Source organism: Phaenicophaeus curvirostris, chromosome Z (genome assembly GCF_032191515.1).
Source record: "Phaenicophaeus curvirostris isolate KB17595 chromosome Z, BPBGC_Pcur_1.0, whole genome shotgun sequence".
Lineage (NCBI taxonomy): Eukaryota > Metazoa > Chordata > Aves > Cuculiformes > Cuculidae > Phaenicophaeus > Phaenicophaeus curvirostris.
The window spans coordinates 6,205,664-6,219,440 of NC_091431.1; the positions used below are offsets into that span (position 1 = coordinate 6,205,664).

Here is a 13,777-nt window from a genome sequence, read left to right on the forward strand (position 1 = left end):
CTCACTGAGTTTTTCTGGTGAGTGGTGTAAAGAATTGGACAGAGTCCCCAATTTCATCACCTCCACTGACAGAGACGAATGATCACTTTTTGTCTTTTAATACAGAATAGTGGCAAGATCTTTGTCTTCCATGCTCTTTCCTGCTAATTCTTCTGTGTGCTGTGTTCAGAAGTTAGATTTTACCTTCCATGGTGCTTTCTTGCCTTTTTAAAACAAAAGTTGTGTTGACTCCAATACACAGAACTAGCTAATATTTTTCTTGTATAATGCATCTCATTCAGAATTCCTTGATCCACTATAGTGATTTATTCTATAATTATCTTCCTCCAATATTTCTTTTAGCGCCCTGAAGTACATTTTTTACTATTAAGTCCACTTACACTGCAGCAGTTACATATTTCCTTTCTTGAGATAATGAACTGCACCACTTCTTGTGTGCAATACCCCAAAATGTCTTCCGTTTTCAGACTAGTAATTCCTTCATGTTTTGTCAAGTCCTTGAAGATTTCTTCAAAATGAGTGCATAATGCAAAATAGGTAGCCCATAAGTTGTTCGATTTACACTGTGGGTCCAAGAAGATGCAGATGTCTTTTGAATATACCTTCTAAAACAACGTTAAGTTTTCACTGGAGACATTAATTAGGTGTGGGGACAATGATACAAGAACTTAAGATTCTATGTGCATCATTAATACAAGATAATAGGAATTTTTCTTATGATACTTGTGAAGATTATCTGGCTCCAAATCACTTGCTGTAAAGAATGTGGCTTTTATAGTCTAAAATTTTCTAAAAAGCTCCTATGAAAAGCTCAATTTGAGGTTATCACTGCTTTGAAACTGCTTGTTGATTAGTGGATAGTCTGTCACATTGATTTCTTGGAAAAAATCCTGAAATGTTTTGGAAACAGGTAAGATGGAGTTGCAGTACTGTTGAAAAATTTAGTGACTTGACTAGTCAGATGAGGAAATAGTGATGTGAACAGCTGGGCTTGTGTGACCAACCAAAAGATGGGCAATGTATCAGTTGATGTGTATTTTTAAAGATTTCTGAACTAAAATCCTATGGTAGTGTGGAATCAATGGCATACTTAGAGGAACTGTTATGCCCTCCACACCACGTATTCCTATACAACTTGCATGAACATTTCCCTGTGTGCCTCTTGGCTCTGGGTCAGATGACATGGGAGAAGTTATGCTATATCATAAGCTATTTTCCAAGACCACCAGATCCAATCTTTCAAGAGTATGTCTAAGTGTATTTGTTGAAAATTCTGACATACCTGGATCTTTTCAATTGTTTACATATGTATAGCATGATTTCTGAAATTTTATACAGACTACACCTGCATCTTCTCTTTGTAAAGGTAAAGTGGATGAGAATGAGATCATGCTGTTCAGACATGCTGCATTTGTGCACCTGCTGGCAACAGTTCGAGATCTTCTATTAACATGTGACTTGGACACAGCACTAGGTTTGTTTTTATGAGCTCTTCTATAAACAGCTGGGGTTAATCTCTAGATCAATGCCTCTCGTTCTTGTGGGAGACTTCAATCTGCCTGATATCTGCTGGGAGTACAACACAGCAGAAAGGAAGCAGTCTAGGAGGTTCCTGGAGTGCATGGAAGACAACTTCCTTGCACAGCTGGCGAATGAACCAACAAGGGAGGGTGCCCTCCTGGACCAGCTGTTTGTGAACAGAGAAGGCCTTGTGGGGGATGTGGCAGTAGGTGGACGCCTAGGACTAAGTGACCATGAAATGATAGGGTTTTCTGTTCAAGGAGAAGTGAAGAGGGTGGTTAGTAGGGCGGGAGCATTAAATTTCCAGAGGGCAGACTTTGATCTCTTCAGAAGGCTGGTTGGCAAAGTCTCATGGGAGACAGTACTTAAGGGCAAAGGAGCCCATGAGGGCTGGGAGCTCTTCAAAAAGGAAATCCTAGCAGCTCAGGAGAGAGCCATCCCCATGTTCCAGAAAAAAAGCCGGCAGGGGTGAAAGCCAGCTTGGTTGAACAGAGAGATCTTGAGGGATATCAAGAGGAAGAGAAATGTTTATGGGCTCTGGAAGAGGGACAGGCCTCTTGGGAGGACTACAGGAGGGAAGTGAGATTGTGTAGGGAAAAAATCAGAAGGGCTAAGGCTTAGCTAGAAATCAGATTGGCAAAGTCTGTGAAAGATAACAAATAATCTTTCTACAAATATATAAATAATAAAAGGAGGACTAGGGAGACCATACAGTCCCTATTGGACACAGAAGGAACAACAGTGACAGGGGATGAGGAAAAGGCTGAGGTACTTAATGCCTTCTTTGCCTCAGTCTTTAGTTGTAAGGAGGGTCGTTCCATCTGTGTACAAACCCAGGAGTCAGAGGAGCAAAATGAGGCTCCCATGATCCAAGAGGAGGTGGTCAGAGCCTTGCTAGCCCAACTAGACACCCACAAGTCTATGGGGCCGGACAGGATTCACCCAAGGGTATTGAAGGAGCTGGCGGATGTCCTGGCCAAACCCCTTTCCATCATCTTCCAACAGTCCTGGAAGACTGGGGAAGTTCCACTGGACCGGAGGCTGGCTGATGTTGTGCCCATCTACAAGAAGGGTCGCAGGGAGGATCCAGGGAGCTACTGGCCTGTCAGTCTGACCTCAGTGGCAGGGAAAGTCATGCAACAGGTGATCTTGAGTGCTATCATGAAGCACATGCAAGAGAACCAGGTGATCAGGCCCAGTCAACATGGGTTCACAAAAGGCAGGTCTTGCCAAACTAACCTGATCGCCTTCTATGACAAAGTGACTTGGCTGCTGGATGAAGGAAAGGCTGTGGATGTATCTTCCTGGACTTCAGTAAAGCCTTTGACACAGTTTCTCACAGCATTCTGCTTGAGAAACTGTCAGCCTCTGGCCTGGACAGGCGCACACTCTCCTGGGTGGAAAACTGGTTGGATGGCCGGGCCCAGAGAGTGGTGGGAAATGGTGCAAAATCCAGCTGGAGGCCAGTGACAAGTGGGGTTCCCCAGGGCTCAGTGCTGGGTCCAGCCCTGTTCAGTGTCTTTATCGATGACCTGGATGAAGGCATCGAGTGCACCCTTAGCAAGTTTTCAGATGACACTAAGCTGGGTGGAAGTGTCGATCTGCTGGAGGGTAGGGAGGCTCTGCAAAGGGATCTGAACAGGCTGGACCGCTGGGCTGAGTCCAATGGCATGAGGTTTAACAAGGCCAAATGCCGGGTCCTGCACTTGGGGCACAACAACCCTGTGCAGTGCTATAGACTGGGAGAAGTCTGGCTGGAAAGCTGCCTGGAGAAGAGGGACCTGGGGGTGTTGGTTGACAGTGACTGAACATGAGCCAGCAGTGTGCCCAGGTGGCCAAGAAGGCCAATGGCATCTTGGCTTGGATCAGAAATGGCGTGACCAGCAGGTCCAGGGAGGTTATTCTCCCTCTGCACTCGGCACTGGTGAGACCGCTCCTTGAATCCTGTGTTCAGTTCTGGGCCCCTCACCACAAGAAGGATGTTGAGGCTCTGCAGCGAGTCCAGAGAAGAGCAACAAAGCTGGTGAGGGGGCTGGAGAGCAGGCCTTACGAGGAACGGCTGAGAGAGCTGGGGTTGTTTAGCCTGGAGAGGAGGAGGCTGAGGGGAGACCTCATTGCTCTCTACAACTACCTGAAAGGAGGTTGTGGAGAGGAGGGAGCTGGCCTCTTCTCCCAAGTGACAGGGGACAGGACAAGAAGGAATGGCCTCAAGCTCCACCAGGGGAGGTTTAGGCTGGACATTAGGAAAAAATTCTTTACAGAAAGGGTCATTGGGCACTGGAACAGGCTGCCCAGGGAGGTGGTTGATTCACCTTCCCTGGAGGTGTTTAAGGCACGGGTGGACGAGGTGCTAAGGGGCATGGTTTAGTGTTTGATAGGAATGGTTGGACTCGATGATCCGGTGGGTCTCTTCCAACCTGGTTGTTCTGTGATTCTGTGATTCTGTGATTCTGTGATTTTTAGTAGTGAATAATGACAGCCAGAAACCCAATGTTTTGTGTGTATTCTGCAGTCTGTCCTTTGTGTTAGTAGGCTGTGATTCTTTGCCATCAGTGTGCCTCCAGAGTAGCTTCAATAAGATATCCAGCCCTATTTGCTTCCTTACTTCTATTCCATCATTATAAACTAATTCACTGCAGACTGTACTTCGGTAGTTTCTGTGCTCAGATCATGGCTAGCCTACCACTGTTCATGTTATTACATTAATTTGCCTAAGTAACATTCATATGAACTTCCACATATAGAAGGTGTTGTCTTGTATCTCTGAATGACAAATTTTCATTGGAATCACTGTGTGGAAACAGAGAAACATGCAAAAACTACAAGTCCTTTGTTGTTTACAATTTACCACCTGCAAGTTTGGAACTATTTCCACCTAAAAAATGTCCTTAGGCTCCTTGAGGTGCTTAAAACTGAAGACATTTTAAGCAAAATCTGAAATAGTCTCTAATATATCACAATGCAAGGAGTCTGAAGTTACAGTCCAGTTGTTAGGACTGAACTCACAAAAATGCTATTTTTGAGTTTTTCTGGTCTTGCATTATTCAGATTTGGAATATGAACATTTGTTGTAACCCAGTTTTAAGCTTGAAATTATAATGCCCATCTTGACAAGTTTCCACAGTTGTGTATTGTGAATTTTCAGATCCATCTATTAGAATAGATTCCTAAGAAGCTTAAGTTGGCATTTATGAATGCCCTAAAAAAGTCAGAGTCTCCCTGCCTTTACAGCAGATAAGGTAGTTCAAAGCATCAGCCTGGGTCATTCTGAATTATCATTTAATGAAGAGTGTTTCCTTAAAATTGGTATAAAATGGAAAACATCTGCCATAAAGAGAAATATGGAGGAAATAAAGTATTTTATATTCACTTAAATAGTTCCAGCAACAAAGAGGTAGGAAGAAAAACAGAGAGTGAATCTATAAGTAGATTCATAAGTGGAATTGTTTCTACACTAATAAACATTGTAGGAGGATGGGAGGGAGGCAAATGTGAAATTGTTCCTCCTCTGTTTTACTGTAACAAAAACAATCCTAGATGATATTTCAGAATTATACAGCACCTGTCCTTCCAGATCCCAGCTAAAACCTCATGCAGGAAACTGCGCAAGTAAAAAAGATCTGTAAAAAAAACTTAAAAAATTGAACCGATACTTAGTACACCTTGTCATCCTTATTACTGTTGTGATATTGTGCTATGCTGTGTGATTCATCATATAGTTTTCTCACATTTATTTTTTCTTTACGTATTTTCAAATAACCCTACCATTCCTTACTATTTATAAACAAAAGGCATCATTCAGAGTTGAGAAATAGTTGTGACAATGTGAACAGTGGTGAAAACAGAACAAGTTCAGCTTTGGACAGTGGAATATAGATGAAGTTATTGTTTAGAATACAGCATACAGACTACTCAGCTGTAACAATGCTGCTGATGCTATCTGCAGCTGTGGAATGCAATGTTCCATAATTTTAGCTGGAGTCATATAGCAGGTGCTACCAAAAGTATGGCAGTTGTATAAATGCGACTTAGATACTTGGTTAGTAGGAATAGTGACTTTCCATATTGGTGAGCCATTAAGTGTTCATGTTTTCTGTGCAAGACACCTTCACATAATTTTTTTATTTATGGGTAGATTAAACATAAACCTTAGCAGTTATCTTTTATCACTGCAATTACTTCTTTTGTTGCTTTGTTAACAGTTTATTTGTCCAAGGCAAGGGATATCTATAAAAACATCTTAGAATCCTGTTTGAATAACATCTGGAGGCAGCTGAAGATCATACAGTACAGCAGCCAGAAAAAGCATGAAACAAATCCCAAAATAACAGAGCTTCAGCGTCAGATCTTAAAATGGAAGCGAAGTTATGGAGAGGAACACAGTGTTAAGGTTAACAATGTAAACAATTTCTCTAAGCGACCAAAACCGCTCCAAACTGTGAATAGTTATTAAACGTTTTTCAACGAAGGTTGGCTTATTGAAGAAAGTTTTATAATTAGCTTTCCAATTAACTGTATCAGTTATGTAAGGGTAACATAAATATTAAGACCTCATTTAGGAGCAGTGCAGGTTTGTTTTGTCAAATCTTTCCTTGCTCTATGACTGAAATAACATGCAGATGAATTTTAACATTGTCTGGACTTCACCTTGTTGCAGGTGTTTTTTTTCCCTGATAAGTATTTTCTGTCTTACCAAAAACTATGTTATAATCTTCTGTTTGAAGGCCTTAATCTTCTTCTGGTGCAAAGAGAATCATAACACAAGTCAGGATTGTGTACTGGCACAGTGTGAATCAGAGCATACACACCATGGAGCACGTGGGTATTGTTATCCATAGGCAACCTCTGCTTAACCCATGTATCAGGCCTATCTCCTGGCTTTATATATAAGAAGCAATTATCCATAAGGGATAGCTATGGCATAGAGCACACAGTTGTGGAGGAGATCCAAGTTATCCAAAGATCATCTTTTTTCTGAGTGTTTTGGGTGATACCATGCAGTGCAAAACACTGTTTATTATTTATTTGCAGGATACTTGCCACATAATAAAACAGAAGGGGTAAAATATATAATTTTTTAAGTGTCCTGGCTCTTTGGAATAGATTTTATGCTACTGAACACACAGTCAAATAGAAAAGGAATCTTCAAGCTTACTTTCATTTATTTTAACTTCTTCCCATTTATTTTAACTTCTTCTTAAGCTCTTCCTGGAGCTTTCTTCTGTTTCTGTCAAAGGTTGCATTAAGAGCTCTGAATATCTTTTGGTTAAATTTTCCTGAGAAGAAAAATATAATAGGTTATTGTACACCCGTTTAAAATTTGAAGAGGAAATGAAGTAACCAAAACAAAATGTTGTTCATTATCTTGGTGTCTGTCTTTCTATAGACCCTCTCAGGTGATATCAGCATCATTTTCTTCTTAAGAGTAACATATTTTGCTTTGTGATACTAGGATCACGCTGCACTAGCAGACATGCAACAGCTTTGTTAGCTCAGTGAGAATTTTGCTTTTCTTCTGGACTCCACTCGGTACATTTTTAAACATTTTTAACTATAATTCTCCCCAGTTTTAATTTGCTTGCATGACTTAAAGTTAGGTCATGCACACGTACCCATGCAATGTAAGAGTATGTATGGGTTTAGTAACAATTACAAGACTGTTTACTGTTCCCTAACATTCAGAGACAGGTTTCAATAAGCCAGAATCCTAGTTTTAATAAGAAGCAAAAGTTCTATTGAATAAGCCTTTTCCTGTTCTATCATACCAGATTGGCATCAGTTAATATGATGTGAATTGTGATAATCTGGTTATTCTTTTATTAGCCAAACCTGTAATTGATGAAGGATTATAAGGAGATGTTTCCTTTGTAAGCAAGAATTTGCCAGTGGTACAGAATAAACTAAACTTCGCTCTTCATTTCATGATCTTTTGTAGTCATGATTAGATAGAACATGACTAAAAACATCATCTAGTTCACAAAAATACATCATAAGTACACTGTTGTATCCTCATGTCTGCATTTTAAAATGCAATTGTCCAAAACTGCTTTGAAAGGAGCCAGTGGGTTGTCAGGCAACATGAAAACTGTGCATGGCATTTGGAAACAGAAATCTGCCTTAAGCTTATCAGGCGGACCAGTATCCATAAGTTTTTTACTGGCAAGCTCTAACACACTATTAGTATTTATATTATAATTATCTTGCATCTGTAAATCTTAAGAGTCAGGCAATGCCATGCACCTTCTTAACAATCTTGCGTGCATCATGAAAACTGTCTGTACAATGTCATAAAGGTTCAGAGATCATCCTGTCTGAAAGTATGGCGTAAATCTTGTATCTGGGCACATATTCTTCACATACTTTGAACACAAGTTCAGTTTGTACCCATTGAAATGATGGAGAAGATACACACCACCTCTATCAGTGATACCTTTTAAAATCATGTCAGTTTGGTAGATTCTAATCTTTTCAATACTTTCATCTTATGCAGTACTTAATGAGTCTCAGAGATAAGTGAACTCTGGCAGGAATACTTCAGTGCACTCCATCTATGGTCTGGAAAATCTTTCTAATGAGTCCAGCAGTACATCTAGTACCTCCCTCCTGTACAACATCTTGCAGGCTGAATTCTAGACATCTTCAGTTTGGGTTGATGGCAAGTTGAATATGAGTCAACAGCGTGCTGCCAAAACGGCCAGCTCTGTCGCAGGGTGCATCCAGCACGGCATATGTAGCCGGTTGAGGGAGGTGATTGTCCCACTCTACACTGCATTGGTGGGGTCCCACCTCAAGTCCTGCATGCAGTTTTGAGAGCCTTAATATAAGGACATCAAACTATCAGAGCGCATCCAGAGGAGAGTGACCAAGATGATGAAAGGCCTTGAGGGCAGGACTTACGAGGAGCGGCTGAGGTCCCTCAGTTTGTGCAACTTGGAGCAGAGAAGGCTGAGTCTTCCTCAAGGAGGAGAGTGGGGTGGGAGGTGCTGATCTCCTCACTCTGGCGACCAGCAATAGGACATGAGGAAGTGGGATGAAGCCGTGTCAGGGGAAGTTCAGATAGGACATAAGGAAAAGATTTTTGCTAAGAGGGTGGTTCAGTCACTGGAACAAACTCCTCAGGGAAGTGATCACAGCACCAAGGCTGTCAGAGTTCAAGGAGTGTCTGACAATGCTCTTATCATATGGTTTGATTTTAAATAGTCCCACAAAGAGCAGAGAGTTGGACTCAATGATCGTTACAGGTCCCTTCCAACTTGAGATGTTCTATGATTCTGTGATTGCCATTCCGGAAAACTCCAATGTTTTCATTTTTGCCACATGCTTAGTCCATCTCGTGCTTTCCATGCAAAGGAAGGATGTACACAGGCTAAAAGAACAAATTTTTTACAGTCTTTTACTTGTCGTCTTCCAGATCCTGATCATAACAAGAATGGACTCTGAGAGAGAAAAAGCTGCTCTCATTCACACTTTATCTAAAGTAGAAGGTAAATAATTATTTTTGTGTGTGTTTTTGAAAGAAAAAGTGGCTGCTACTCTATGCTTCTTTGCATTCCTGTTTGTATGCTTTTTGCAGGTCTTTCTCCCTTTTCTCCTCATTAGGAATGTTTCTATGTGTTCTCTCACTAGTTTCAGTTTCCTAACTCTTCCATCAACCTTTTTACTTTCTTGTAATTTTATTTTCCCCTGAATGAGAGTTCTGGTATGGTGTTGTCTGTTGTGAGAGTGATGGTTCCTCTGTTAAGTCAAAGATTTATTTCACAGAATACAAAGGAGGTATAGGTAGCCCATTGCCTAATCATACTTGCATATGTCGGCTTTGTCAGATTGTGTCTTTGTTTTTAGCTGATATTGGTAGTCACAGGTTTTCTTCCTCTGCAAGCTTATTAAGAGCAGTGAGAATTCAGAAATCTTAACTAAGCTCCCTAGCATAAAATTTTAAATGAGTAGTGAGGTAGAGATCATGATTTCCCTATGCCCTCTGTTGCTGACTTTGTTTGCTATTGTGCTTAATATGTAAGTATGAACTGTATTAATCTATTAAACTCCAGGAAAAAAAGTATTGTGTCCAATATCCCAGCACCACACCAATACATGCTACACTTCCATAAATTCATCGTTTCACGTGTGAGTAATTTTTGTACAAGCTTGTTCAACATCACAGATTCAGCTGGTGAAACAAACATCTTTCAGGAAGGTTGTTATTGCAGCCTCTACTCATGTTTTGAGCAAGCCACCAATTCCTTTCATATTGCTTTTTAAAACCCATTTTTATAATTCCTTGCTTGAACCTTATAAATTATGTCATGTATTGTATTCTTCTTTTGCCTTTAAAAACAATGCTAAATTTCCTGTGCTATTAAAAGAAGAAAGCCAGACTTTCAGAATGTTTTGAAAGGGAGGAGGCATGTTGACAATGCTTTTACTAATAATAAGTGATGAGAAGTATTTTATTTGTTTTATGATCTTAAGCAAACACAGGTCAATCCAGCTAACTAAACTTCTGAAGAGAGATAATTGTGTTACACAAATATCTCCTGTTAGATACATCTTGCAGTCATGCTTGCAAAACTTGATGTGTACAGGAAGTTTAGAGGAATTTAAATTATAAAAAGGTAAAGATGCTTCTTTTTGCACTGGCCTTTATTTTTTGATTTTCAGGTAGTTGATTTGTCAGCTCATAAGACATGAAACACGTTCACATTACTTTATCCTTGTGTTAAAAAATGAAAGTTTCTAAATCAGTATACGAACACTGCTACACAAACTCAGATTGCATAGGCTTCATCATGGCAGGCAGTGTAATACACAAAATTCTAACATCCTGTGCTGTTTCACATTTGTTGCTTAATGCTGTGTATTGATTCATACTTGCAGAGTCTCCTTTGTTCAACTAAGACTTTATTCCTTTTTCTGCAGGTTTAAAACCTACGGACTTGAATTCCGAAAAAAAAGGAACTTGTTTAGGTTGTAAGGATATCATACGCAAGTAATTTAAATTCTTGATTTGTGAAAACGAAGCCTTTACTCAGGGCCTGATGAAGTGGAATTTTTGTTACTTTTATTAATTTTCAAGGGTCTTCCCCATCTGGTGGAGAAATTTCAGAATATGGATCTACAGCTTCATTCTGGGAGGGGAGAGCTTTGCCCACACTTTAGTAAAATGCTTACTTATTAGATACTCAGAGAAACTTCGAAAACATGCAATTGTACGAGTTTAACTTTTTGTATTGCTTTGCATGTTTTAGGAAAAGCTTATTTAGAAAAATGTGCAGAAAAACATGTTTGCTTTGCATGTTTTAGAAGAAGGTGGAGGAAAGGGCGTAAAAGCAATAATGAAAAATTATGACATTGCAGGAAAATACTAATACCTCAGAAAGATAATCAGAGGGGAGGAAGTACAGCTTTTATTTTTTAGATTACTTTTTAAAGAAAGGAGAGTTTTAAATTTAGGAAAAATTATTTTCTATAAACAAACTTTAAACAATGATAATTCTTCCAACTAAAAATGTCATTATTTTGTTCTGAGAGTAATTCTACCTGAACTCAATTGTATTAATGTTTTGTTGATTCTTCTAAGCCTTAGTAGATACTCCTGTGTTATTGTACATAATCAGCAAATTGGACCTGACTTCCCCTGGACACACTTCTCATTAGTAATGGAATATGATTATTCTGAAAACTCTTGCTGGAAAAATCTGTGCAAAAATCTGAATGTTGCTTACATGACTTTTAAAACCACCCTCCCTGAAACAATACGAGTGGGTAAGTGCTCTCCAGAATTGTAATAAGCAAGTGGTCTAGCAGATGAAAGGAAAGCATTTTCCGTTCCTTAAAATGCTACATTCATGTACCTGTGGAATAGAATGAGTAATAAATTATAAAGGAAAGAGCTAAGCAAGCAAAGCTGGCTAATCTGTACAAGACAGGAAGGTGTTTTTCTGAGGCTGTGAGTTTAGTTTTGTCTAGGCTGTAGTAGTAAATGTTGATTGATAAAAGACTTGTGCCAAATTCACAGATTGTTTACAGTTATTACAAGCTGTATCCACCCTTCCTTATTCTAAGAGAATGTTGCTGTAGAATTTAAAGCTTAATTTCGAAGAGGTTTAGAAGACCTCAATTTTGAAAAAAAACCAACATATAATGGAAGTGTTATGATGGGAATGAATAAAAGCTGCATTTTAAGAGATATGTTTGTTTAAATATCTAAATATAGGTTTAGGCTTTTATTGCTTATGAAACTATTATCTTACATATACAAAATGTTTCAGCGGATCACTGTGGTTCCTTTCTTCTGGAAGTACAGATTCCATATGTATTTCTGACAACTGAAGGTCTTCTTAATATGCCAGATATTCTTCAGCTTTTGGAATCAAAGTGAGTGAAAATAATCTGTTAAATCTTATGACCATTTATTTTCAGTTTTCCAGGATGTGTATCTTGTCCTACAATATCATGTGGTAGCCATCTACTTGGCTACCAGGTATGTTACTGCAATTACACTATTAGCATTTTAAAAGACAAGATAAGTTTTCTGCTGAAGTTGATGGCATAATTCTGTAGATTCAGAGACGTCAACCAGAATGGAATTGGCCGATCTATTTACTTTAATGATGAGCTGGCAGCTTTAATTAATATTTTAAATTGCCTGCTTTTCCCTGGAAATCATAATGTTACTCCAAAATATTTTTTGCTTTAGTGCTTCTTAGTACTTGGAAGATTTCATGTTTAATTCTTGATAAAAATTGCTTTTGGGTTTTTTGGTTTTTAACTACTGGAGTTATGCAAAAAAAAAAATCAAAACAAATACCGCAAAAGTCTCAGTTTTTGATGCATCACATCTTTTGGGAGAGGCTAAGTTAAAAATAAAAACTGCTGTGTTTGTGAAAACCAGAACTAATATTCACTTAATTTTGAATACTCTTTAAGCTGTACAAGTTTTCACGTTTGTAACTGCACACATGCGTTATTTAGTTTGACATCATTTTCTTGCATTTGGCTTTCACAATAATAAATACCTGATGAAATTACCTTTTATCATGGGGAGAAGGAATAAATAAAAGAATGAAACAGGGGACAGAGTAGCAGCATTTGTTAAGCGCAGTGCCAGAGATACAGATGGTTGATCTCACCACGTTGCTGAAGACACATGCCAGTTTTGATCCTTGCTGTATCTTCAAGCCAGCTGTGAAACCATTTTTGAGTAGTGTCTAATTATAGTTCAATAGGGGAAAAAAATCATATGTTTGACACTTAAAATTTGAATATTTGATGTGACATGCTTTTAAACTCTGACCTGCTCAAATTCCACGTTCAGCCTGGCCAAAAGCTGAATAGCCAGGAATACTCTTGGTACTTTCTCCCTAGCTTCCTTTAGCACTGCAAAATTAAATAGATGAGCAAAGAGCTATATAGTTTCAGAAAAGCTGATAGTTCACTTTTTTCTTAGTGTCTGAATACACTGTCCATGCAAGTTTCTAGAGCACTTACTGCTGGCAGCAGATTTAGGTCTTTTGTGTTTCCTGAGGATGAGGCCAAGTAGTGTGATTATTGCCTCTCCTCAACGTCCCCCATTAGTGAGCCAGGACTCCATAAAAGCCCTGAAGATGTGATGTTCATGTAGTGATTCTTTGCTAACACAACCAGTAGCAGGAGGCTGTGCTGCTGGCAGTTCTCGATCACTCAAAAAAATTTAGAATCACACTAGTGGCAGTCACTGACATATCACACAGTTTGCTTCTCCTGTGCTACACAATCATGAAAGGAAGAAATGGCATAGAATATATATTCAGTCACTCAAAAGGAGTACCTAAGTATACTTTCTTGATCTGTCTGTCTCACTTTCTGTATTGCATCTCTTTTTTTTCTTTTGTAAACTCAGTGATTAAATATCAAGGTCATATTTGGTGCACTGAGCAACATGATTGCATTAATCCAGTGATGTTTCATCAAGTCTCTGCTATTTTTGAGGGGTATTCTTTGAATGTGTCTTAAAGTGAACTTGAGCACTGAAGAAAGACCAAAGTATGAAAAGACTGTGCAATTGAAAAAAATCTATTGAGACATGTTATTAACTTCCTTTAAGAGAATCTTATTATTTTACTTAAATTAAATTTAATATAATACTTTAACTTCTTCAGGTACAGCATCACTGTCGTTGAAAGAAGCAGTAGTTACTCCTTAAGGCTCTGTGGAAGCACAGATCAATACGTTGTGTTGACAATAGATGAATGTACTGCTATCTTTTTGCAGGTACAAA

General features: G+C 39.0%; 1 protein-coding gene across 1 annotated transcript in view; it reads left to right on the forward strand.

Annotated features, from left to right (window-relative positions):
* Window positions 1-13,777, forward strand: part of SHOC1 (shortage in chiasmata 1) — a 53,821-nt gene that overhangs the window by 30,725 nt on the left and 9,319 nt on the right. The window contains exons 15-21 of the mRNA XM_069880671.1: window positions 1,367-1,474; window positions 5,724-5,920; window positions 8,933-9,005; window positions 10,438-10,507; window positions 11,105-11,283; window positions 11,790-11,895; window positions 13,659-13,770. Coding sequence (XP_069736772.1) covers window positions 1,367-1,474; window positions 5,724-5,920; window positions 8,933-9,005; window positions 10,438-10,507; window positions 11,105-11,283; window positions 11,790-11,895; window positions 13,659-13,770 — 845 coding nt within the window. The remainder of the gene's footprint in view (window positions 1-1,366; window positions 1,475-5,723; window positions 5,921-8,932; window positions 9,006-10,437; window positions 10,508-11,104; window positions 11,284-11,789; window positions 11,896-13,658; window positions 13,771-13,777) is intronic.